Source organism: Rhinolophus hipposideros, assembly GCF_964194185.1.
Source record: "Rhinolophus hipposideros genome assembly, chromosome: 17".
In the NCBI taxonomy this organism is placed as follows: domain Eukaryota; kingdom Metazoa; phylum Chordata; class Mammalia; order Chiroptera; family Rhinolophidae; genus Rhinolophus; species Rhinolophus hipposideros.
In genome coordinates, this window is record NC_138063.1 from 42,376,937 (window position 1) to 42,403,257 (window position 26,321).

Sequence of the window (26,321 nt, forward strand, 5' to 3'; positions counted from 1 at the left end):
GCCATCCCCAAAACTGCTACGTAGTTGATCTCTGGAAAGTGAAAAGAAGAATCAAGGGAGGCTATATTTCTTACATGTCTGAAAAAAACCTAGTTCTCGTCCCACCTGTCAAACAAATGAGATGCTTAAACATTTGCCAAGTTTTAACCATCAGCTCAGCTGGGTAACTAATGAAAAATGAGAACTAATTATTCACACTGTACCTGGGAAAGGTTTCTCCAAGGGGATCTTTGCCAGTTAGTATCACAATACAAGGCAGACCTTCTAAATCCTGGTATGTCCGAGGGATCCACTCTTCTGGTTCATTTCCTCGCCAGGTCTGTGGAAAGGGACCCAGATGATAAAATTAAAACTTATTTCAGTTTCTACCTTTAAAAGATTTCTAGGTCCAGGTTTTATACACATTTGTGCTACCAAATGACTTCCAGTAAGTGTGTGTGTGTACATATTTTAATTACTACTAAAAGGCATACACAAAGCGCTCTAGAAGAACGTGGCCTTTAATTTTATCTCAACAGGGTAAAACAGGAGATCTTGGAACATACTGTGTTTCCCCGAAAATAAGACCAGGTCTTATATTAATTTTTTGCTCCAAAAGATGCATTAGGGCTTATTATTAGGGCTTGTTTCTTATTTTTACATATACAACAATCTACATTTATTCAAATGCAGTCATGTCATCTTTCTCTGGAACATAGTCATAACGTATTAAATGTATCTGTCTGATGATCTTAACTGGGGCTTATTTTCAGGGTAGGTCTTATTTTCAGGGAAACACAGTACTTCATGCATTAGCCACACTGACCAAAGAAACATACAGTGTGAAATATCCCACCAGGGCGCCACCCTTAAAGAAACCCTGATGAAACGACCTGACTCAAGGCTCTTAAATATACTTTCTTCATATAATGGACTGATTGAAAAAGATAGTTTCAGTTGTGAATGATTAATAAAAGAATCTCAACAAATCTCCATGAATTCATGAATCTTCATGAAAACAGACATTTTCACCAAGAAAATCATGAAGTTAGCCACCCCTGATGGTTATTTTTCCTCTTTCTCCCTTTATTGACTTTCAGAATAACTAAGTAATAATTGGCTTAGGGCCCCAAAATGTCCCTCTTAAGAAGGCTAAAAATATAACCAAACCTGGGCCAAGAACAAACCTGTCCCTTCCTTAGAAGAGTACTATAATTAGCTTGTGATTTCATAAAGAATCTGTTAAGCATTAATTTTTCATATACTGGGGGTGCCAAAAAAATGTATACAAGACATTCATCTTTAGTTATCGGTATATATTATTACAATTTTAATACATTTTTTTCCTTTCTTAAAATGTATAGATATTTTTGGCACCCTCTGTATATTAACACATATATACACATATGTTTATCTTTAATAAATGGAAAGTCAATCATGAAAACATGAATACATCAATGAAATGAAAAAAATCTCACCAACTTGAAAGATGTTCAAAAGTGGAAAGATCTTAAGATTTTTCTATTGTAGAGCAGAAAAAAATGGACTATCTCAAGTAGACAAGGTGGTTTCTACCATTTTTTATACAATGTATAGCATCTAATTATGCTTTATATCAGCTTTCTAGCAGAAGTTATAAGAAATGAACTGACATTTCTGATAATGCTTTAAGGAACAAAGACTAAGAAGTAAGGTGTTAAGTAATGCAGGCAATTTTATTTTAAAATAGACTGGTACTTTCTTTGCTAAACATAATATGGGATAAAAAGAAATCTAACAGGCAAGAAGTAATATGATAGGGTTTGAGTAACAATTTGTTGATGTCTATAAATACCAGTTTTTAGAAATAAATATACCCACACTTACTCAAATGTATGTAATTTGCAAAACTGGAAGAACTGTAACCTTGTTGCTCAATCATTTATCATATATTTGCATACCAAGGGGAAATCAGTGGGTCTATATAACTGTTTATAAGTTTGAGAGACTTTTCTTGTCTTAGAAAATCAATATATCAAGATTTTTTTTAAATATTAGAAGAAAGGTCTCTATAAAATTCAGTTCTCCACACATTTGCATGTCAAAGGGAACCATAACATTACCTGATTTAAAGCAAACATTTCTGGAAATAGGGTTCATTTTACTTACAGCCTACACACTGGATTCATGATATTCCTGACACTGGGATTCTCCCTAAATGTATTTTATCTCCCAGAAACCATCTGTAGGCCATGGTTCTACCAAGAATAATGAGGTTGGGTTACAATGATGGGATTAACAGATGTTATGTTTTACTACAAAAGATTTATTTTCAAAAGATTATTAAACAAATCTTGCTTTTTACTCCTGACCAATCAGAGTTAGCCAAACCACTGTAAAATGCTTTTCTCTTACATTGCTACTTCTGAGGAGTGAAGTAGCAATTGGTGAAGGATGATGTCACTGCAGAGACATTTAAGACAACACAAAAGACTGAGTGAGCATTGAGTTCAAGGAAAACATGGGGCTCCAGGCCAAGGAAATCTAATGAAAGCTTCACAGGCCTTCTGGAGGAAATGATTTATTTAGATTTAAACCCTGCATCCTCCAAAAAGCTTGTCATCACTTTTAAGTTAACCACAACACAGAACAGGATAATTAGAGGGAAGCACAAAAATAAGACCATCTAATAGAAGAAGAGGCATTGGATTTTACCCAAGACTAGAGATAAAAGATACAGCCATGCCTTCCTGACAATGGTAAAGGAAGTTGGTATAACTTAGAAATAAACAGGTGAAGCAGAGACCACCTGGCAAGTGGCCATCTTGCTTAAATTAAGACGTGCACATTTCAACGGGATTTCATATTTTCACTTCCTCATAAATGGAGAGTTTTAACAGGATTTATTAATAGGATCCAGTGGTTTTGAAAATATGGGAATCTCTTTTGTATGGTTGGTGTCTGGCAGCTACTCATAAACATTGAGCAATAACCGCTTTGAGAAGTAATTACTTGAGTCCCCCTTTGTGTTTGGCAGTCTGAGAACAGCAGCTGCACAGAACAGTTACCCTCCAAGAGCCCTGCAGGTGATTCTGATGTGCTCGTTCAGAGCCTCAGGCCTTGATCGTGGTTTTCAAACTATAGCCCAGAGGGGCAGATTATTAGGACCCACTGATTTACACTGACTTATATAGTAACTGGCACTTTTAAAGGGTCTGAACAAATGACCTGAGAGTCTATAGGTAGGTACACTTGGTCAGTGTCAATGGCGACCCAGAGAAGACCCTGTAGCTTCACATTCTTTTCAACCATCTTCCTGCAACAAGCATGGGAGACTTTAGAGTGGTGCTAATGATTTGCCTTTCTAGATTCTTCATCATTAGCATTATTCAAATTGTCTCAAGACCTTTGTCTCTATGAGTTAGACTGTGGTAAGAGTTTCAGCACACTTATTTGTTAGTCATGCTAGGAATTCTGCTGTAACGTGTTCCATGAGTATAATTTAAAATGGTGAACATCACATCTATATATGAAATATAAATGTTACAAATTCCACTAAATATAGGAGTTTCTAACTTTAGATTTATTGTTCCTATCACTCATCAAGCTAATACGTGGTATTTTGTTTGCATTTTAGATTATTCAGTTTAAGTTGGCTAATAGAATACAATGAAAAGGTTTACATTTGCAAAATGCTTTATGAACACTAAATAATAACCCCAGTATTAGCACCCCTCGAGATCCTACAAGTCCAACGCTTTCATTTTGCAGATGAGAAACTGCAGCCCTGGGTTAAATGCAAATCCGCTAAGACTGCTTGATTCTTTTCATAAAATTTGTGCCAAACTAGATTTTTTTTAATACAATTTAGTTTCGTATTTAGTGTGCAGGGTGCAGATACCATGTTAGTCTGACTCAGACATACAGTATCTAGCTAGCTCAGTGCTGTACTATATGTACACAGATGTTTTATTAAATGTTTCTTAATGGCTAGGACACACTGGATAATATATGTCCCCAGAAAAACCTGAGCAGGCCTAAGGTAGGGAGTTAGGTTAGTTGATTTAGAAACTCTCCCCCTCTGCTGCGTAACAGGAGGGGTTTAGGGAAAGCAGCCAGCCCCGGGCGTGTGCTTGCTCATGCACTACGTCCCTATCCAGATGCTTGGGTGTCTCGGTCCAGGCCAAGTCTCAGTGCTGAGGGTCAAAGGCGGTCAAGTCTCAGTGCTGAGGGTCAAGTTCAAAAAAACAACAACAAACTGTTGAAGAATCCACATGCAAGAGGGCTTGGGACAGTTCTGCATGAGTACTGAAGATAAAACAGAATATTTTACCAACTCTAGATGAGCCAATAGGCAAGATGGACAGAAGAGAATTAGTGAATTGATGATACTTAAAGACCCCACAGAGGTCTGAGAGAACAAGTTTTCCTTCCTTCCTCCCTCCCTCCCTCCCTCCCTTTCTTTCTTTTAGAAAATAGATGGTCACCGGCTAAATGCATCTCAAACAAGGTCAATAAACATGGGGTCAAACTGGGTCATCTCATTTTTACACCGGCAGTTGGAGAGCATGGAAGACTAAATGCAGGCACATGCTAAAAAGGGGGGCTTGACAGCATCTTAATCAGCTGGTTGCAATTAGGAAAGTGAACCTGGCTCTTAGTTGAGCATTAACATTGTCATGAAGATCAGATGGACACATGTGCAAAACCCTATTAAACTCAGCCTCTGAGCCACCCATGTGGGATTCCCAGAAAACAGAAACAAACGGTATTTGGAAGGAGAAGCACGTGTCCATTGCTAACCTTCAATCGCGCCACAAAGTGAGTTGCAACACTGACTTCGGAGGCAGGGTTCCCGAGGATGATCTCGAAGCGGTACTGCAGCCCCAGCCTGTCGCGCACTTCCTGCAGCCGCTCCTTGGCCAGCATCGCCAGCTGCACGGAGGGTACCCTGATAATGAGCATGTGTCCCCTGCCACTTTTGGTTTTTCCCGGGGAGCTGATGAGGTCATCCATAATGCTGAGTGTTTCTGGGGTGCTGTGGTCTCGGAGTGACGCCATGGTGGTGAGAGCCATCAGAGCCTCTGAGTACTGCTGGATGAGAAGGTAGCAGCGGACCACCATGCTGTGCAGCCTGGGGTACCTTCAACAGAACACAGGGAGCTACACTCGGGCCGCAGGACCGCCTGGGCCAGTAAGGTCTGCGCGGCAGCCATGCAGACCAAGCGTGCTGAGAAGGGGGCAGTGATCAGTGATGGGCTTGGGTTCTACAACGGCCTCACAGCCCACATCACTAGCAGGAAAAGTTGAGCTTGCAACGCGTGTGAGTCAGAACCTGTTAGGATAGGCAAGCAAGTTAAAGAGGTACAGGGATGGACTCATGACCGCAGCTTCTCCAAGGGTGGTCTGTGGACCAGCAGTAGCATCCAGCAGCAAAGGCTCCTGGGATTGTCAGAAACGCCAACTCCCTCACCGCAGACATACCAAATCAGAATCTGCGTCCTGACAAGAGCCACGGGTGAGTGGTAGGCACATTAAATTTTGAGAAGCATTGGTCTAGTCAGGTTAATTGTCATAAACGGATCATCCCTGGATCCTAACCTTTTGCTGGTGGCATTGGGTTAGGATGGCGGTACTGTCAGCTTATTTCTTTGATACTTAAGATTACAGCAAAGGAAACTGAGATTTTAATATCATGTCTGTAGAGCATCAGACATAAAAAGTAATTATTATTACTAATTTGAGATTAGCCCCACAGCGGTAACTGTATCTTCCCATAAAATGTGCCTTACAATTGTCACCCCAATAAATTTAATTTAAAAAAAAATTTAAAATATTTTGATTTGAAAAAAAAAAAATGTGCCTTGGTGCTGGAGAAAACTCGGAGCTGGAGAAATAGCACCCCCTAGTGGTGTGGCCTCCTATCACCTGAGCCCTGCTCAGGAAAGGGAGCCTGGCAAGAAGCTGGAGTGTCCTGGCTTCCCTCAAACCCCCATAGTTACAGCACTACCCTCACCTCACCCCCGCCTGGACTACCAGGTAAGAGGATCGCTTTGTTCAAATTGGTAATTTTTACAATTACAGGGCAGGCAGAAAATAAATCTCTCATTATGTGCTATTCCTCAGAAAGCCGGGCTTGCTGATAAAATGAGCACACATGCGCGAAGAGGACCCACTTGCGGGCATAAAGAGGTCCTGGTCAAGAAAATAGGCACTGGGAAAATGAGGGTGAGTTTGTGAACTTTCTTTCTGGTTGCCAGCTGGTAGCACATGCAGTAGCCTAGCAGCTGGTAGGCCAATGAAGGATTTCACCTTTGTCCCACTTTATAATTCTATTTAAAGTAAAACAAGTGGTTCACTGTCCTTTCACAGAAAAGCCAAGTTTCAAATACCAACTAGGGTCATCAAGTGAATCGTGTGGTTTTGAAGTACTTCAGAGTTGGAAAGGATCATAGATTCCCTGGATTCTGACCACTCCACCTTCTCATAGGAGAATGAGTTAAGGGGCTGAGAGAAATTCAGCTACTTGCCTAAGATCATCCAACTGCTCAGGGATAGAGCGGGGTCTAGATTTCACTCAGGTCTCTGACAATGTCTTCTTACATTGCAAGGATTCAGTAGATTGGGGAAAAGTGAAGAAGTCCTTAGGTTCAATCAGTCCTCGGCCAGTCCCTTCAAGTGTTCAATAAATCATAGCTATTATTAGCCTGGGGTGACTGGATTGGGGGAAGTAAGCACAGATGATCCATGTTTAAAGCTCAATGTTTTTTGCTGGACCATGTAGGAAAACCAAAGTTAGAACAAACGATTACTTTGATATATACGCGTTTAGATTTCACACTCTGAAAGAAGCATGAACATAGAAGTGAATAGTTTTTCCAATCTATTGTTTGCATTAAACTGTAATTGTAGTTTTGTATTACCAAAGCTGTAATAGAAATTGATGGGATCATCCATTAAAATACCAGTTATGAAACTCTGATGTTACTGGAAGGAAAGATACATTCCAAGCTGGCAGATGGAACGGGTGGGTGGGAAACACTTAAAGGGAAGGCACATGGGCTGATTTTGGAAATCTAAGATCACATGTGCTGTGACAGGATTAATGCCACAGTGTCAGTTAAGTCCTCAAATTTATATTTTTGCAGCAGCTGCAAAAATATAAAATCCTACTCCTGATGCAGCATTATAATTTGCTGGGTAAGATGCACCCACCTGTCCTCGTTTTTACTTCTCTTTCTTTTTTCTTAGCAAAGTTACATGGCAGGTTGTTACATAGACGACTTGTGATAGACTGGAGCCAGTTTTAACTACAACTGGTGCCCCATCATTGAATGAGCAGAAAGAATATCGTTGGGGAGGGTAGGGAGGGCCTTCTACTAGGTCAGGCAAATTCTAATACTTCTCCCTACTCTTTGAGTCTGTGATTCAAGATCAGAGAGGAAAATACAGGAAAACGCTTTACTCTTCCAGAGTCTGACATGGAACTGGGGAATATAAAGAAGGCAGAGGAGAGAGAAGCACCATGATCCTTCACTCCCAAGGTTGGGGACTGGAGAACGGACACTAGGAACTGAACTCGCTTAAATGATCTGATTGTGCCTTAATTTTCTCCAGCCTACACTTCAAATCTCTCATAGTCAAGTTTAGTTTTTACCAGGCCATTGAAGGGTATTTGCCTGTGGAGGACAGAGGACACAAAAGGGAAAAATGTAAAAGCGTGAAGCATGCTTGGGAGATGATTCGGGGCATGGAAAGTGGTTCTAAGTCCTACTGTTAGTCACTAGTTTCCTTTGTTGGTCTTGGATGATTATAGAAAACTCATGTGCATAAAAAAAGGTCATCTTAGGAAAGGCTATTTTTATTCTGCCTTCACATGTCAACTGCACAGCCGGGGCTCTACCAAACTCCTGTGACACTAACACAAAAGACTTTGGGCTATTTTAGGTATACAGCTAAGGGAAAGATTGAAGGTTTTTACTTACCTCTCTAAGAGTGTGTTCACCATTTTTTCAAAAGTCTCGTCACATCTCAGAAGTGGGCTTGTGATCCCCCACTGTAGAGACTTACTGTACTCATTCAAGCCGAAGTACAGCTTTTCCTCACAGCTCATGTCCTCCTGATTCACAACACAGAGCAAAACTCAGTGAGGACAGAATAAAATACGTCTTGTTTTCTGGGGGGGGGGAACAAACCCTGTAATAGGTTATTTCCTAGAAGGTTAATACAATTGTGAATAAACAAGTGGGATTAGAGCAAACTAAGAAGCTCCTACACAGCAAAGGAAACCATTAACACAATGAAAAGGCAACATACGTAATGGGAGAAAATATTTGTAAATCCTATTATCTGTTAAGGGGTTAATATGTAAAATATATAAAGAACTCACACAACTCAATAGCAGGGGGGAAAAAAAAGAACCCAAACAACCCAACTGAAAACTGGGCAGAGGAACTGAAAATTTTCTAAAGAAGACATATGAATGGCCAACAGGTACATGAACCGATGCTCAACATCACTCGTCGTCAGGGAAATCAAATCAAAACCACAATGAGAGATCACCTCCACCTGTTTGAATGACTATTATCACAAAGACAAACAATAACAAGTGCTGGTGAGGGTGTGGGGAATAGGGAACCCATGTGCCCTATTGGTAGAAATGTAAATTGGTGCAGCTACTATGGAAAACAGTATGGAGGTTCCTCAAGAAATTAAACGTATAGCTACCATATGATCCAGGAATTCCACTTCTGGGTACATATTCAAAGGAAATGAAAATAATATATTGAAGAGACATCTGAGCTGCCATTTTCACTCTTCACTGCAACATTATTCACAATAGCCAAGATATGGAAACAACCTAAGTGTCCATCAGGGATGAATGAATAAAGATACATATATATGTTTGTATATGTATGCATATATACGAATATTATTCAGCCATGAAAAAGGACATCCTGCCATTTGTGATAACGTGGATGGACCTTGAGGGCATTATGCTAAGTGAAATAAGTGAGACAGTGAAAGACAAATAATGTATTTAACAACCTATGTGTGGAATTTAAAAAAAAAAAAAATAACCAACTCAAACCCATAGAAACAGAGTAGAATAGTGGCTGCCAGGGGCTAGAGGGCTAGGGAAATAGGGAGAGGTTGGTAATAGGGTACAGTCTTGCAGCTATAACATGAATAAGGCTTGAGGGTCTAATATATAACATGGTGACTATAGTTGAGAACACTATATTACACAATTGAAATTTGCTAAGCAAGTAGAAGTTAAATATTCTTATAAAATGTGTAAATAGTGATGGATGTGTTAATTAACTAGATGGGAGGAAATCCTTTCATAATTTATACATATATCAAATCATCACAATGTACACTTTAAATATCTTACAGTTTTGTTAATTATACCTCAATAAAGCTGATAAAAAAATGTTTCATTATATAACCTGGTACTAACTCCAAAATAATCTCTGAATTTTCTTTTTAGTTCAAATAAATTTAATATGTTAATAGTGGAATGTTGACATTGCTATCTTAGGACAGAGGGTAACTACATAGATTGACTTGTTTTCTCTTTCTTTTGTTCAGACATTTTCAGAGGAATCACATTTTTTAGGTTGGTACTGTCACAAGGTCAGATTTTTTTTCCCCTCTCAAAGCAGATCTCTCTATACTAATACATATGCTATCTATAGAACTCTCTGGAGATTGACAAACTGAAAAACTCCTCAATTACAGAAAACTTTTCTGGTATTATTTAATGATGATAATTAATAACAGTTTATTCTTTTATAAACGAAATTTATTTTAAAAGTGGAATATACACTTTTCCACCTTCTTAAACACAATGCACAGTATTTCTCCCCCTTTTTGATGACTCAGTCATCACTATGGAAATGAATAACTATTTTGGGATGTGACACAGATTCCCTCAGAGGATCCTGACATCTCTGACAATCTGCTTGTCCTTAAACTCAGTAGCCCCAGAATACTCACTAAGCTTTCTGAGTTCATGTACCTGGTGTGTTTTTTTTTCTTTTCTCTTTTGTACATAACTTTTCCACAGTCGTTTTTTCCTGTTATGTTACCTGTGCATTTTCATCTCACACTTAGTTGTTATTTATTAGGTGTTGACATTTTTCTTTAAACATCCTCCAACTCATTTCATAAAGGTAATACAGCAGCTTAAAATGTGTAAGATAAAAATGAATTAGGCAATCAGAGGAAGGAAAAGCAAGGATAAGAGAAATAAGATTGGGCCAGGAATAAAGTTAGTTCTCTCAAAAATACATATCAGAAATATCTGCATGTTTTGTTAGAAGTCGGCTACAAATATGGTTCTGAGTTTTTTAGTAACCCATCCAAAGAGATGAGCAATTGTGTGATTTATAAGGTTTATAAGATAAAAATAAAGTACTATTTAATTGACAGCTTTTAATTTTTTGAGGTCCCCCAAACCAGGAATTCTGTTTCTTGGAACAGGGACTTTTTTGAGAGTAAATATGCTTTATTTATGTTCTTACAAATAAAGACCTGAAAATGTTCTTAGAAATCCCGGAACCTTAGAGCACAGATTGAGTGACATCTATTGTTTGTTTGTTTGCTTGTTTTATGTTAAGTTCCTGGCTGTGTTCTAGATAATTATGTCAAATAAGTCATTTAGGATGAAAAAAGTCATTCATCTGAGTTTTCCTCCTTATCTGGAGCTGGCACAGAGTTAGTGGAAAAGTTTTATCTCGTATGAGCTTGATCTTTAAACAACTTCTCATCCTCGGGCTTGTTTCTTTGGGAAAATAAAAAATCCTCCTCCAAGCCTGCTCTTTTTCCTGATGCAGCATTTTAACTTGCTGGTTACGATATATCCACCTATTCTCATTTTTCTTTCTTTTTCTTTTTTCTAAGCAAAATTATAGGACAGGTTGTTAAATGATGGCTTGTGATCAATTGGAGCCAGTATGGGTTTTAAGAACCAGGGTTACTAAAGCTAAGAATTAGAAGTGAATAGTTTCACCAATTTGTTATGTTTACATTAAACTGTAACTATAGTTTGTATTACAAAAGTTGTCATAGAAGTTAAGGGGACCATCCTTTAAAATATGAGTTATGAAACTCTGAATGATGTTACTCTAAAGAAACATGATCATGCTAAGGAAAGTAAGTCAGATGAAAAAAGTCAAGAGCCATATGATTTCAATCATATGTGGTATATAAAACTGAAAGCACAAATGAACAACTAAGACATCAAATAGTTACAGACACAGACAATGGTATAGTGGTTATCAGAAGGAAAATGGGATGGGGGAGGTAGAAAAAGGTAAAAGGGGGTCAAATATATGGTGATGGAAGGAGACTTGATTTTGGGTGGTGAACACCCAATACAATATATAGATGATGTATTATAGAATTGTATACTTGAAACCTATATAATTTTATTAACCAATGTCACCCCAATAAATTTAATAAAATTAAAAAAAATTAAATAATAAAGAAACATAGATCACCAAGTATCACAAATCATAAAATGATTTAGTGAAGCCTTATGTCTTTGGGGAAAATGTTTCATCTCTTTAAAAAAAAATCCTCCCCCCTCCAAAAGTCCTGTCTGTCCAGTGACCCCACGCTGCAACTCTCCCTGTCTTTTCACTGCTGTCTCTGCTTTTCTTCCAGCCAAGCACTCTGCTGTATGGACACTATTCCCTGGAAGGTCACCAAGGACTCCCGAGGCCAAATCCAGTGGCATTACGTGTCAGCCCTTGCCCTCACTGCCCTCGTGGCAGTTTTCTTCATTATTTTCTTTCATAATTTTATCCACATAAGTTGCTTCAGTGATTAGTTTTGAAAAAATATTCCAAATCCTCCCTGTAAAGCCCCACTCCAAACTCCAACTTTGCATGCGCAGTGGTGCACTCACTTCAGTCTTAGCTCATTAAGATCCATCTCATCTACCCTCCACAGTCAGTCTTCCTCCTGACTTCTTAACTAAAGGCAGCACCTCAAGTATCTCTGACTCTTCCCTCTTCCTCAATAAACAAATCCTAGAAACGTTACTATTTCTTCCATTCTTTTTTATTGTCAAGACCACTATTCTGAATTCAGGTATTTGTTAATTCTAACCCGAATTATCAGAGAAGTCAGATGACTGATCTCCCCATTTCTATCCATGCTGATTTAGCCTCTATAGTTAATGAACTGCCTTAAAATGCAGCCTCTCAATATCTTCTAAAGCTGAACAAATTTGTACCCTATGACCCAGCCATTACACTCCCAGGTATACACCCAACAGAAATGCCTATATATATGTCTACTAAAAGGCATGTGCTAGCATGTTTCCAGCAGCACTATTTGAAATAAATGAATAGGATGAATCGATGAATTGTGGTGGAGTCACTCAGTATAATCTATATATAGCAATAAGAATGAATGCTTTATGACTCATGCAAAGTACAGAAGAATCTCACAAATAATGTTGAGCAAAAGAAGCCAGATACAAAAGAGAGTATACTGCATGACTCCATTTATATAAAGTTCAAAACCGGGCAAACCAAACCTATGGTGTAAGAGGCCAGGGAGTGTTGCCCTTTGGTAGTGGAGTGCCTGGCTTCTGGGGTGGTGGTAATGTCCTATTTCTTCATCTTGGTGTTGGTCCCATGGGTGTGTTCAGTTTGTGAAAATTTATTGACATTCATTTACATTGTTAATATAAAAAAATGAAAGAAATAGGTATATTCTGATATTTCCAATAACACTACCCTTTGATAAAAAATGTTAATGCCTGTGTAATGAGCGCACACTTTGCCAGCCTGGCACTCCGTGGTTCCATATGCATTATACTTCCAGGTTTCTGTCCACCCGACTAAGTAGTCTCTGAAAAGAGCTGGTTTCCTCCTCCTGTGGTTCCGCCCAAGCTGTCTGCTTCCTGGAGCCGCTGCTCCCGTCTGTGCGCTCTGTCTTCCCCCTCTTCCAAAGCCCATCCTCAGTGCTCTCTCCTCCGTGTCACCTGTCAAATGAATGGGACTTCTTCCTCCTTTCAACTCCCAGAGCATTTCGGTTTTTTGAAATTGTTTTATTCTATTTTGGTTTTGTTTAATGTTTTTTTGTGTGTTTTTTTTGACAAATAAAAATTGTACATATTTAAGGTTATACAACTTGATTTTTTCTTTTTTTTTAACGAGATATAATTGACATACAATATTATATTAATTTCAGGCCTACAACATAATGATTGGGTATATGTATATATTGTGATTTGATATAGTGAAATGATCTCAATAACATCACTACACATAGTTACAATTTCTTTTTCTTGTGGTGTGAACTTTTAAGATCTACTCTCTTAGCAACTTCCAAATATACCATACAGTACTGTTAACTATAATCAACATACATTATATTACATTATGTCCCAGGACTTATTTATAAGTAAAAGTTTGTACCTTTTGACCACCTTCAACCATTTTGCCCACCCCTCACCCCGGCCTCTGGCCGTCACCAATCTGTGTTCTCTGTCTGTGTCTTATTCTACTTTGGATAATAGTGACTTTGATGTGCGCTTGCTTTGGCCTCTAAATCCAGCTCTCTGCGTGTTCTTGGAAAGAACTAACACAAGCCGAAAGTGCTTAATGATATTTTTTGAGTTGAATTTCTTTGCTTTTCCCAATTACTCCTTCCTTAGGACACTGGCATTAGGATAACTAAAGGAGGCTAATTAGTAGGAGCTTCTCCCCTAAATGGCTAAAGGTGTTATAAATTAGATTCCATGTTTTTTACCTTTCTCTTTATCATCTCAAGTTCATAGGAATGATTTAAAAAAAACAAAAAACTTTAATTAGAGTATAATAACTCTCCATCTTTCAATTATTTTGAATATAATCCTGGGTATCATATCTTTAATCCATAAATACTTCACTAGATAGCTCTAAGATAAGAACTTTAAAAAAATATAACCACAATACCATTATTATACCTAAAAAATTAACCACAATCCACAAGAACGACTGTTAATGAAAAGTATTTTAAGACTTTTTCTCTTATGACTTCATGTCAGGAGAAGATAAAGGGCAGAAGCTGAGTCCTTCTTCCTATCATGGGTGTGATCCCTCTGGAAAGACTGAAGTAACAAGGTAAATTAGGATAGTTCTCTTTTCCCCACAACAAAGTATTGAAACTTCACATTTCGCAGGAGAACTATCTGTTGGATTAAAAAACAATTTTTCCTTTCCTCAGTTCTATTGGCAATCCATTCTGTGTCAGGGCAACTCCTTGGGAAACCCACAGTTTAGCAGCCCTACACTTTAGCAGCAAAGGAACTGTGGTAGCCTCTTGTCTCACCCATGACTTGACCACCCAGTTAATAGATGGAGCTGAAGTGGAAAAGATACCAACAAAGTAAAAGCTCAAAGCAGCCTGAATGTGATAGTGAACACACGAGGTAGTTCTCATAAGGGAGAAACTGTCAACACCCAGGCGAGTCAGTTACCTGAGCTTGCTTTACTGCAAAGAACAAGCCAATACTCAGAGAAGAGCCAAGTCAGGGAAACTGACCTACTTCATGTCAGAATAAAATGCATTGGGTTCATAAAATAATAGTCATTCTTGTGTAAGACATTTCTGGCATATTTTACTTAAACATGTTTATTTAAAAATATCCAGTATGTTCAATGTTTTAAAATGAAGCTTACTGGTTAATATTTATTTATTGTTTTAATGAAACTCTTATTTCTTTTCTCTGATAGTATATTTAGCTTACAGTTTATAGGTGATAGAAAATATTTTTCAGGTATTAGAGATTGGAGCCAAACAATATAAAGACTTGAATATGTACAATGTTGCCAAGGCTATTCTCAACTCATTAAATGCTACTACTAAGTAAACTCACACTACCAGCATCCTCTGTTTCAACCAGAAATATGTGAGAACTGATTCAGAGGAAAAATCCAGTTCCTGGGGAGAATGAAATAATTAACAGTGATACAGATGACTAACACTAAAACATGAAAGAGAAGCCATCCAACAGGACAATGAAATGTCCAGGTCTCAGATTGAAATTAATCAGTTAAAGTCACAAAGATAAATTAGGGTATTAATGATATAGTCAGATAACATCACATTTTTGGGGGAAAACTATATAGGATGGATAATTTTGTATCTACATGATAACCAAAAAAGAACCACCTAATCAAATGTATATACGGGTCTCACAATTAAGTTTGTGAACTTGTTACAATGATGTTGCTAACCTTTTTTGATATCAGAGGGATTATTCATTATGAATTCGTACCAACTGGACAAACAGTCAATGAAGTTGACTATTTGGAAGTGCTGAAAAGGCTGTGTGAAAAAAATTAAATGAGGGCCGGCCCAGTGGCTCAGGCGGTTAGAGCTCCATGCTCCTAACTCCGAAGGCTGCAGGTTCAATTCCCACATGGGCCAGTGGGCTCTCAACCACAAGGTTGCCAGTTCCATTCCTTGAGTCCCGCAAGGGATGGTGGGCTGTGCCCCCTGCAACTAAGATTGAACACGGCACCTTGAGCTGAGCTGCCGCTGAGCTCCCAATTCCAGATGGCTCAGTTGGTTGGCGAGCGTCCTATCAACCACAAGGTTGCTGGTTTGACTCCCGCAAGGGATGGTGGGCTGCACCCCCTGCAACTAGCAACAGCAACTGGACCTGGAACTGAGCTGTGCCCTCCACAACTAAGACTGAAAGGACAACAACTTGAAGCTGAAACAGCACCCTCCACAACTAGGGTTGAAAGGACAACAACTTGACTTGGGGGAAAAAAAAAGTCCTGGAAGTACACACTGTTCCCCAATAAAGTCCTGTTCCCCTTCCCCAGTATAATCTTAAAAAAAAGAAAAAAAGAAAAAAAAAGTTAAACGACCTGAACTTTTCACCAACATTTCATAACTCTTGCATCACGACAATGCACCAGCTCACACAGCACTGTCTATGAGGGAGTTTTTAGCCAGTAAACAAATACCTGGATTGGAACACCCTCCCTACTCACCAGATCTGGCCCCCAGTGACTTCTTTCTTTACCTGAAGATAAAGGAAATATTGAAAGGAAGACATTTTGATGACTTTCAGGACATCAAGAGCTATCAAACGATGATAGCTCTGATGGCCATTCCAGAACGAGTTCCAAAATTGCTTGGAAGGGTGGACTAGGCACTGGCATCAGTGCATAGCTTCCCAAGGGGAGTACTTCAAAGGTGACCATAGTGATATTCAGTAATGAAGTACATAGCACTGCTTTTAGGATGACTTCGCGAACTTAATTGTCAGAACTTTGTTCTTGTATGACACTGCTCTAGTTTTTGCTCTTATGATAATTGTAATTCTATGAAACTTTTAGAAGATAAATCATTATGTTTGTTAGATTTTTTAACTCCTGTGCTCCATTTTACAAAGCCATGACCATTTTTCATCACAAGATTCTGTACCGGGGAACTAAGAACATCACTGTATCAGAGAGTAGAACAGAGACTCACCATGCTGTCCAGCTGTATCCAGTGAACCTCATTGCTGAAGCTGATTCGGGACTGTTGGGTCTGCAGAGTGTACGGGAAGGAGCTAACCTGGAGCACCAGGAGGTTGAAAGCTTCCAGAACTTCTCTGCAATTAATGACTCTATCAGCCAATCCATGACTAGGTTCACCATGTGATAAAGAGCCCGAAATGACACTGTAAAAATATTGAAAGTCACATTAAAACTTTCTAATTTAACTGACGAGACTCAGAAGCAGACATCAAAATGGAAGTAATGTTTTGGCTCTTATCTTTCTAGTTATTTTTAATTGGATGACTTTAAAATAAACAAACAACAAACTTTAATTAGAATGTAATACCTCCCCATCCTTCAATTATTTTGAAAACAATCCTGGGTGTCACATCTTTCATCCATAAGCACTTCACTAGCTAGCTCTAAGAACTCTTTTAAAAATATAACCATAATACCATTATTATCCCTAAAAAATTAACCACAATCCACAGGAATGGATGTGTGGATTTGGAAGAGAACAATTGATTTGGAAGGCCAAAATTACACTCCTTACCCATTTCAGACAGATTTCAGGGATTTTTTTTTCTTTTTCAGTTTGCACCTGATAGATATACCTCAAAGAGTAAATTCAATGATCCAAGCCAAGGATATCTAAATCTGTAGTTGAGATGGATCACTAGTTTGAAAGCTTACCTGAATGAGAGAGCTTCTCCGTCAAAACATGATGCTTATCACCATGCAATGATCTGAACCTCCAAAGAGAGGCCCCAAGTCTGCATGTGATCCTCACTGTATTAACATCACTCTCCTTCCTCCCTCGAGCCTGCTAGACTGTGGTGAGGACTCCTCCTTCCCCCTTCCCCATGACCAACATTTTTACACAAATGTTGAATCAACACAACTGAAAATGATTCAGATTTTCAGTTGTGTTCAATTTTGGTGTACCAGGTGGCCATGCAACCGCAAACCCAAATATATATGCCCTGGGGAATTAAATATAAAGAGATCCAATGCATAATCCTCAGAGCTATTTCCCCAAACTTTCAAAGACTAGATATATAAGGTCAGTGAGCTATTTCTGCTTATAGAATACTAGCAGTAACTGAAGACGATGTGGACAAAATTTCTTTCCTTTTTCTTCCTTTCCTCCCTCCTTCTTTCCCTTCCTCCCTCCCAGCCTTCCTGAAAAATCTAACTAGTTATGCAAGATTTTGCTTATACCTACATATGGCTCTAGATTTTAGATTGTGGAGTGCGAAACATGTTCTGGCTTTCAAACAAGTGCTTTTGCGATTCTGACATTTCCACTAAAGACCCAAATGCTTCCAGATTCCTAACCTCATTGTGTCCTGAAGAAAAGAAAATCTGTAAGTACTTGATTATATGCAATATGTGAGGACTATGCCCCCCCCTTTAAACTATCTGCCCTATTAATCCATAGGAGCAAAGATAACGCCTATCGGATCATTACTGTAATTTGTTCTGGGAGCAAAACTGGCTCCATCATGCCACACTTACTGTTCTTTCTTTAATAAGCCCACTGAGAGATAGTATATTCTCATGTTTAAACTGGTACATTGTGGAAGGTTTCATATCTGCTCTCAGATCATTAAAGTGGCATCTGTACTGCTGTTAAAGATGAGAGAAGAGCGAAACGCAAGGAAAAAGAGAAATAGCAGAAAAGGAAGGAAGAGAAGAGAAGGCATAAAGAGAAAAAGGAAAAGAATTAGGGAGGAGGAATGGTGGTGGAAAGAAAAGCAAATGGCCCTTGTGGGAGCTCATTAACCTCAACCGCCTTGTTGCCACTCTTTCTTTGAAACAGTTGAGTTCCCCAATATGCTTAAGATCATATTTGTAACAGGAATGTGTAAATTCACCACAGTATATTTAAAACAAAATCAACATTAAAGCGGTAAGAAAAAGTGAAAGAGCACGGAAAGGGTAGGAGTAAGTTATCAATAAGAAGGTGCCAAATGCTAGGGTCCCTGGGTTTTCAAATTATCACCTTTTAAATTATTTATTACATAACCACTGCTGTTGTAGAAGAAATACTGTATTTGCTCACTCTGAAGCAATCACCTCGTTAGTTCCACATGGCAGTTGTCATGAACTAGCACAAACAGTGTGTATGGGTTTTGTTTCACTCTTCTCATGAAAACTTCAAACTTGGTTTGAATCTCATTGTCTAGACGAACAACATATTTCTCTGCTCTCTGATAAGCTGTCCCGTTTTCCTCCAGACCCAAGTCTACAAGGACACCTGCCAAGAAGAAAATAAAGTTGACATTTTTATATACATATATAAATGAGATAAACTTCAGTTCAATGGCAACTGATACTGGGTACTAATCAGATAGAGGTTTACAAAGCACATATTTTTCTTTTTTCATATTCCCCACCACCATTTTGAGGAGGAAATATCAGATTTCCTTTTCTTTAGAACATCCAAACCCACCCCCCACACCTCACACAAATGACAACAGAGAACAATCTGGTACATTAAGTAGAAGCAGTAGAATGTATGAGACCTCCATTGATTAAATTCTATTTATACATGAGATGCTGTTGTTAACAGCTACTACAGACCACTCAGAAAAGCAAAAATCTTTGAGCTACTGCTCTTGGCTAAATTAACATAATCACAGCCTTCCTTACCGCAAATTTAGCAATAAAAAATAAGACCTAGCCGGACAATCAGCTCTAATGCATCTTTTGGAGCAAAAATTAATATAAGACCCAGTCTTATTTTACTATAAGACTGGGTATAATATAATATAACATAATGTCATATAATATAGTACTGGATCTTATATTAATTTTTGCTCCAAAAGATACATTAGAGCTGATTGTCTGGCTAGGTCTTATTTTCGGGGAAACAGTATTTTACTCATCTTTACACAGTGACATTCTGCACAGTATCTAGAGTATGGGAAGCCCTCAATGAATGTTGAATTATGTACCAAATTAATAAAATAAACTAAATTACTCAAGATTCATATATTCTCAAAATGTTAGAAACTGTGAAACTTTAGTACTATATCATTATTTCTGTCTATAATAAAATTACTTCTACATATAAACATCTAATATAGTTCTAGGCACATGGAACTGTTGTTCAGATAATTAATTAAAACCCCAAATCCTCCTTTAAAATGAAGAGACAAAATAGTAATTATGTGAGGTGAAGTATGTATTAACTATTGTGGTAAATATATCACAACCAAATCATCACACTGTACACCTCAAGCTTATACAGTGTTATTTGTCAATTGTATCTCAATAAATCTGGGGGGAAAAGCCCAAAGCAAATAAGGGCACACAACACCCTCCCCTCAAGACACTCAGCTGCATGGAGGTGCCCTATAAGCTGCCCTATAAGCAGGAGAAGGAACCAGAAGACTGATTTGGCGGTTAGGTATGTAACATTTGGGGGTTAGATGTGGTGCTTGAGGACCAGCCTTCAAGGGCTGAAGGACATCTGTTAGAATCCACTACCAGCCACACCTACCAGTCCCAACCGTGTGAAAAAAGAAATTAAGAAAACAAATTTTAAAAATAAAACAAAGAGACTTGAATGAATTATGCTGCCTTAGTTTTATTTATCTAGGTTTTCTTTTAACATAAAACTAGATCAGTTAACAACCATGTGCAATTAACATCCAGATGCTATAATACAAAGAGCAATAAGTGGTATTTTTTTTTAAAAAGAAAAACTGTTTTACCATATGAAAAATTCATTTAATAAGGTGAACAGAAGGTAATTTTGCTTTCAAACATTTTTCATTAGGAGACTTTCGTCAGAAGTTGTTTTCAACTTCCATCAAAATATAGTCAAATGTGAATATTTCCAAAAGTGCAATCAAACATTTAATTTGGCAGGCATTCTGATTTTTTTGAAAGTAGATTGCTTGTAAAACTTATTCAACATTCAACAGTGACTTATTGAGCATATACTATGTATCAGGTACCATTTTAGATATTGTGCTAGGCCTGGGAATGTAGAGGAGAGCAGGACGAAGATCTTAATCTCATGGAGGATGGAGAAGAGGGGTAATTTTGAGAAGTGTCATAATGGGAGACAAAGTATTGTGGGCTCAAAGAGGTGAGCAGAGGCATAGAGAGAGGACCTACTTAATCTCGGGGGTTCATTTCCTTATCTGTAAAATGGGGAGAATAGAACCAGGTTAAAATTAGTCTATTATTTCCTAAGTTTATCCTTAGAAAATAAGCAGTGCAAGTTAAGGGCATCCTAACACCATATTTCTCCCAAAATAAGACCTAACCAGAAAATAAGCACTAGCATGATTTCTTAGGATGCTGGTAATACAAGCCCTACCCCAAAAATAAGCCCCAGTTAAGATCGTCCGTTTAAGATCGTGCATTTAGTACGTCCGTTGCAACACACGATGGACGTACAGAATCATAAAATAATAATATTAATATATAATTAAATATAAATAAATAATATTAGTGACATTAATATTTAAGTGATAATATAAATTATAATTAAGTATATGTAAATACCCAAGCGGGCACCTTTGGACGAGAGGTAAACGCCTATGTAAACAGATGAACTCGAGACTTACTGCCGAATGACCGATCGGAGTACGGACACAATGCATGACTACCGTGTGCACTTGATAACAAACGGACATGGTTGTGTCTAATATGAGTTTTCATAATTCAGTAAGTCATATGTTGTAACAGAGGAACTTAATGCACTCGTGTGAAATAAAGAAGTATTTTCTGAATTTTGGTGTCTACAATTTTTGATCGCTTTTGTGTGGAACATCATTCTTAACTGTCATCATTTTTGTTGCCACTCCTGTCTTGGAGGTCTTCAATTAACACTTGATTTAATGGTAGATGTAAAGGGAATAATATTTTGACCCCCTGCTAAGATGAGTGCAAAAAGAAAGAGCTATTCCATCGAGTACAAGAAAGGAATCGTGGAGGACTCCTAAGCCAATAATCTTACGGCTTTCTGCAAAGAGAAGAAGTTGGATCTCTGAATGGTCCAAAAATGGTGAGCACAGTATGATAACCTCAGTCAACAGGTGGATAAGGGAAATACTAAGAAGTGCAAGTGGTCGGCAAATGGTCGGCAACCATTATTCCCTGAGCTGGAAGACATCATCTGTGAAGGGATTGCTGATAGGAGAGCAAAGGCTTTGCTTGTGCGCAGGGCTGATAGTCAACCATTTGCCCTTGCAATGGCACCACAGTTAGAAATATCCCCAGAAGAATTCAAAGCATCACAACAATGGCTGAATGGCTTCCTTCAGCGATATGAACTGTCCCTAAGATCGACAACACTGTTCAAGCTGGAAGGTACTGAAGTCATTAAAAGTGCACTTCCACTCAAGTCCTTTGTTAATGATCGACTTTTCTAAATACCAACTCTCCAACACGATTGCTATGGATGAAACTGCAGTGTTTATGGGCCAAGGATCTCAAACGACAGTTGATCAGAGGGGTGTCTCGTCAATCTACATTCCCTCCCCTGGTTACAAAATTGCATGTGTTACCTGTATTTTGACAATTCATCTGGATGAAAAGAAAGCCCCACCTCTAATCATCACTAAGGGCAAGAAGATAAGGTTGAACATGTTTCAGGTATTTATGTTCTTGAAACCAAAAAAGCCTGGTGCACACAAGCAGTTATAAAGAAATGGGTCAATTTAATGCTGCCACTCGTTTTGCGAGTTGGCCAAAGAGGTCTGCTAGTCTGGGATTTAGCCTGTACTCACTGCGTTAAAGACATGAAGAACTTCCTTGCAGAGAGAAGAATAGATCAAATAATGATTCCCGTAGGAATGACTGCCTATCTCCACTTTGGATATTGCAACAAACAAGCCATTCAAGGACCATTTGTGCATAGAAATCAATGACTACATTGAAAATAGAATGGAGAGAAATCAGTGGAAACTTTGTGAAGCCCAGCCTGCAAGAAGTCGTTACTTTGGTGAAGAATTCATGAGATAAAAATCACTGACAGCTGTGTTGCCAATGCACTATGAGCAGGCTAGGTGGACAAGACGAGCTCATTGAAGAAGAGCTCTATTGCTGGATATGAGAGAATGGTTCTATAGGAAATGGAGTCGCAAGAAATTCAAGACAGAATTCAGGGTTTGGAGAGTTGACGATGTTCCAGAAGAAGATGATGACATGACTGTTTGAATAAATGTACATTTTTGTACATGAATAAATGAATAAATGTAGATTGTTGTACATGATAAATGTAACTTGTTGTACCTGAAAAAATAAGAAAATAACCCCCTGAAAATAAGCCCTCATGCACCTTTTGGAGCAAAACTTAATATAACACCAGGTTTTATTTTCGGGGAAATATGGTATGTAAAGACCAAAATAATTCATAAAGAGGAAAAAATATATTGTGGACCATTGAGAGTTGACCGCATTTCAAAACAAATGAAATAAAGACCTTTGACAGGTCAACTTCATTCATGACCTAATGGAAAGACAAAGTTCCACGAATCTAAGAGATGGTTCTCTTCAAGACATAACATAGCGTATTAGTCCGTAACTAGTCCAGCTGGCTCTGCAGTGGTGAATTTGGGTTGGGAGCAGGCACATCAGAAGTAATTGAACGGTTTAATTCGACCTGGGCATTTTTAGTAGATGATCCTTACCCTTAAATTCTGTTTTAGACTTGCTTTTATTTTTAAGTTTGTTTCTTTCCTGGTTATAAAAGTGGTAGATACTTATCTTGGAAAAACTGGAAAGTATACAGATATATTAAAAAAGAAATATTTATCTATAATTCTCGAACTCAAAATAAACCACTGTGGACATTTTTGTGCATTCCTTCTTGTTTTTGTTTCTATGCATATTATGCTACCTAGCTCATATTCTGTAATTGTATATCCTGATTTTTTTCACTTATAAATGTAAAATAAGAAACAAAACTATTATTATTTACTAATACGTCTCTGTAGAAAACACAAAATAATCCACAAATAAATTAAATTAATAAGAATATAGTTAGGTTGATGGATTCAAAATCAATGTATAAAAATTAGTTGCATTTCCATATACAGCAGCAGTTAGGACATGTATTTTAAAAGACATTTATAATAAAATAAAAAATATTAAGTATCTAGGAATAAATCCTATAAGAGGACACAACAACTGAATGCAAGGTGTGATCCTGGACTGGATACTGGAACAGAAAAACGACATTAAGAGAAAGCCTGGTGAGGTCTTTAGCTGACAGTATTGTTCCAGGATTGATTTCCTGTTTGATAATTTACTGTGGTTATATATAAATTGTTAACTTTAAGGGAATCTGATGAAGAGCATACATAAACTCTATGATTTTAAAATAGCTTTATTGAGTTATAGTTCACATACAATTCACCCATTTATAATGTACAATTTGATGGCTTTTAGTATATTTACAGAGTTGTACAACAGTCACCACAATCAATTATAGAACATTTTCATGACCTTTAAGTGAAGCCCATTTCATTTAACCATCATCCTTCAGTTCTCCACCTTAGTCCCTCAGCTCTAGGCAATCACCAATCTACTTTGTTTCTTTGTAGGTTTATTCTGGAAATTGAATATAAATGGAATCATAGCAATATGCAATCTTGTGTGAAGAGCTTCTTTCACTTGGAATAATATTTTCAAGTTTTATTCATATTGTTATCATGCATCAATATTTCATTTATTTTTATTGCTGTATAATATTTCACTATATGGATATACCACATTTTGTTTATCAGTTGATGGACATTTGGATTGTTGCCACTTTTTGGCTATTATGAATAATACTGCTATGAAAATTTGTGTACAGGTTTTTGTGTGGACATGTTTACACTTCTCTCTCATTTCATACCTACGAGTGGAATTACGGATCATATGGTAAGTCTATGTTTATCCATCAAGGAACTGCAAGATTATTTTCTAAAGTGGCTATGCCATTTACATTCTCATCAGCAATGGAGAAATGGTTCCAATTTCTCCACATATTCAACAGCACTTGTTATTGTCTGTCTTTTTGGTTATAGCCATCCTAGTGGGCGTGAAGTAGTATCTTATTGTGTTTTTGATTTTCATTTCTCCAACTGTCTAATGATGTAGAGCATCTTTTCATGCACTCATTGGTCATCTGTGTATCTTCTTCGGATAAATGCCTATTCAGACCTTTACCCCTATCTTAATAGGGCTATTTGTCTTTTTATGATTGAGTTGTAATAGGTCTTCAGATATTGTAGACACAAGTCCCTTATCAGATATATGATTTGCAAATAATTACTCTCACTTTGTGAGTTCTCTTTTCACTTTCTGGTTAGCATCCTTTGAAGCATAAATGTTTTTAAACTTTGATAGTGTCTAGTTTTTATTGTTTCTGCTTTTGGAGTTGTATCTAAGAAATCAATGCTTAATCAAAGTCACAAAGATTTACATTTTCTTCTAAGAATGTGATAATTTTAGCTCTTACATTTAGGTCTTTGATCTATGTTTAGTTACTTTTTCTTTGTGACATAGGGGTTTAATGTCATTCTTTTGTATGTGGATATCCAGTTGCCCCAGCACCATTTGTTGAAAAGATTGTTCTTTCCCCACTGAATACTCTTGGCACCCTAGATGAAATTCAGTTGACTATACACAGGAGGGTTTACTTCTGGAGTCTCTCAATTCTATTCCATTGATCTGTATGTCTCTTCTTATGGCGGTCCCACACTGCCTTGAATACTGTAGCTTTGTACTAAGTTTTAAAATGGGGAAGTGAGAGTCTTCCAACTTTGTGCTTCTTTTTAAAATATTGTTTGGGGTAATCTGGGCCCTTGAATTTCCATATGAATTTTAGGATCAGCTTGTCAATTTCTGCAAAGAAGCCATTTGGGCTTTTGATAGAGAGTGCATTGAATCTGTAGATCAGCTTAGGGAACACTGCCATATTAAAAATATTAATAAGTCTTCCAACTCGTGAACATAGGATGTCTTAGCATTTATTTAGGTCTTCTTTAATTTATTTCAACCATATTTTTCTAGTTTCCAGAGTATGAGTTTTACATTTCTTTTGTCAAATATTTTATTTTTGTTATAAAATAAAATATTTTCTTCTTGTTAATGTTATTATAAATGGATTTATTTTCTGTATATCTAAAATTATTTTAAAATAAAAATTGTTTTTAAAAGCATGACCATATCAAATAATTGCAACTGAAACAAATATGTTGCTGGTGGGAGTGTAAATAAAACCATCTCATGGGCGGCTGGGTGGCTCAGTTGGTTAGAGCGCAGTGCTCACAACACCGTCGCCGGTTCAATTCCCACATGGGCCTGTGAGCTGCACCCTCCACAACTAGACTGAAAACAACCACTTGACTTGGAGCTTAGCTGTGCCCTCCACAACTAGATTAAAAAACAATGACATGACTTGGAGATGATGGGTCCTGGAAAAACACACTGTTCCCCAATAAAAATTAAAAATAAAATAAAATAAAACCACTTTAGAAAAAAAAATTAGCATTATTTAGCAAAGTTGAAAATGTATATAACCTATGCCTCAACAATTCCACTCCCAGAGAAACTCTTGGATATGTGTACCTGCACTGTTTAAAATAGTGAAAAACTAGAAACATCCCAAATGTCCATCAGCAGTAAAAATGACTTTTAAAAATGTGTGGTATATTCGTATTGAATACTAAACAGCAGTAAAATGAATGAATTATAGCTACCCACAACAACAGCAACAATATCAGGGATGTAATGTTAAATGTAAAAAGCAAATTAAAGATGAATGTAGAGAGTGTGGTTCCACTTACAAAAACGTTTAAAGTATATGAAATTAAATAATATATTGTTTAGGAGTTAAGCATTATG

At 37.5% G+C, this 26,321-nt stretch overlaps 1 protein-coding gene and 1 long non-coding RNA gene across 5 annotated transcripts in view; one reads left to right on the forward strand and one right to left on the reverse strand.

Moving 5' to 3' along the window:
• The window catches only part of GREB1L (GREB1 like retinoic acid receptor coactivator), a 252,007-nt gene that overhangs the window by 23,862 nt on the left and 201,824 nt on the right, over positions 1-26,321 (reverse strand). For all 4 annotated transcript variants that reach the window (XM_081078878.1, XM_081078875.1, XM_081078876.1 and 1 more), the window contains 5 exons: positions 18,543-18,723; positions 16,453-16,645; positions 7,944-8,077; positions 4,762-5,101; positions 204-319 (listed from right to left, as the gene is read on the reverse strand). In XM_081078878.1, the coding sequence (XP_080935004.1) occupies positions 204-319; positions 4,762-5,101; positions 7,944-8,077; positions 16,453-16,645; positions 18,543-18,723 (964 nt within the window). The remainder of the gene's footprint in view (positions 1-203; positions 320-4,761; positions 5,102-7,943; positions 8,078-16,452; positions 16,646-18,542; positions 18,724-26,321) is intronic.
• Positions 5,859-13,104, forward strand: LOC308510043. The gene is made up of 3 exons (XR_013995295.1): positions 5,859-5,997; positions 6,085-6,186; positions 11,632-13,104. It is a non-coding gene; the product is annotated as an uncharacterized lncRNA (long non-coding RNA).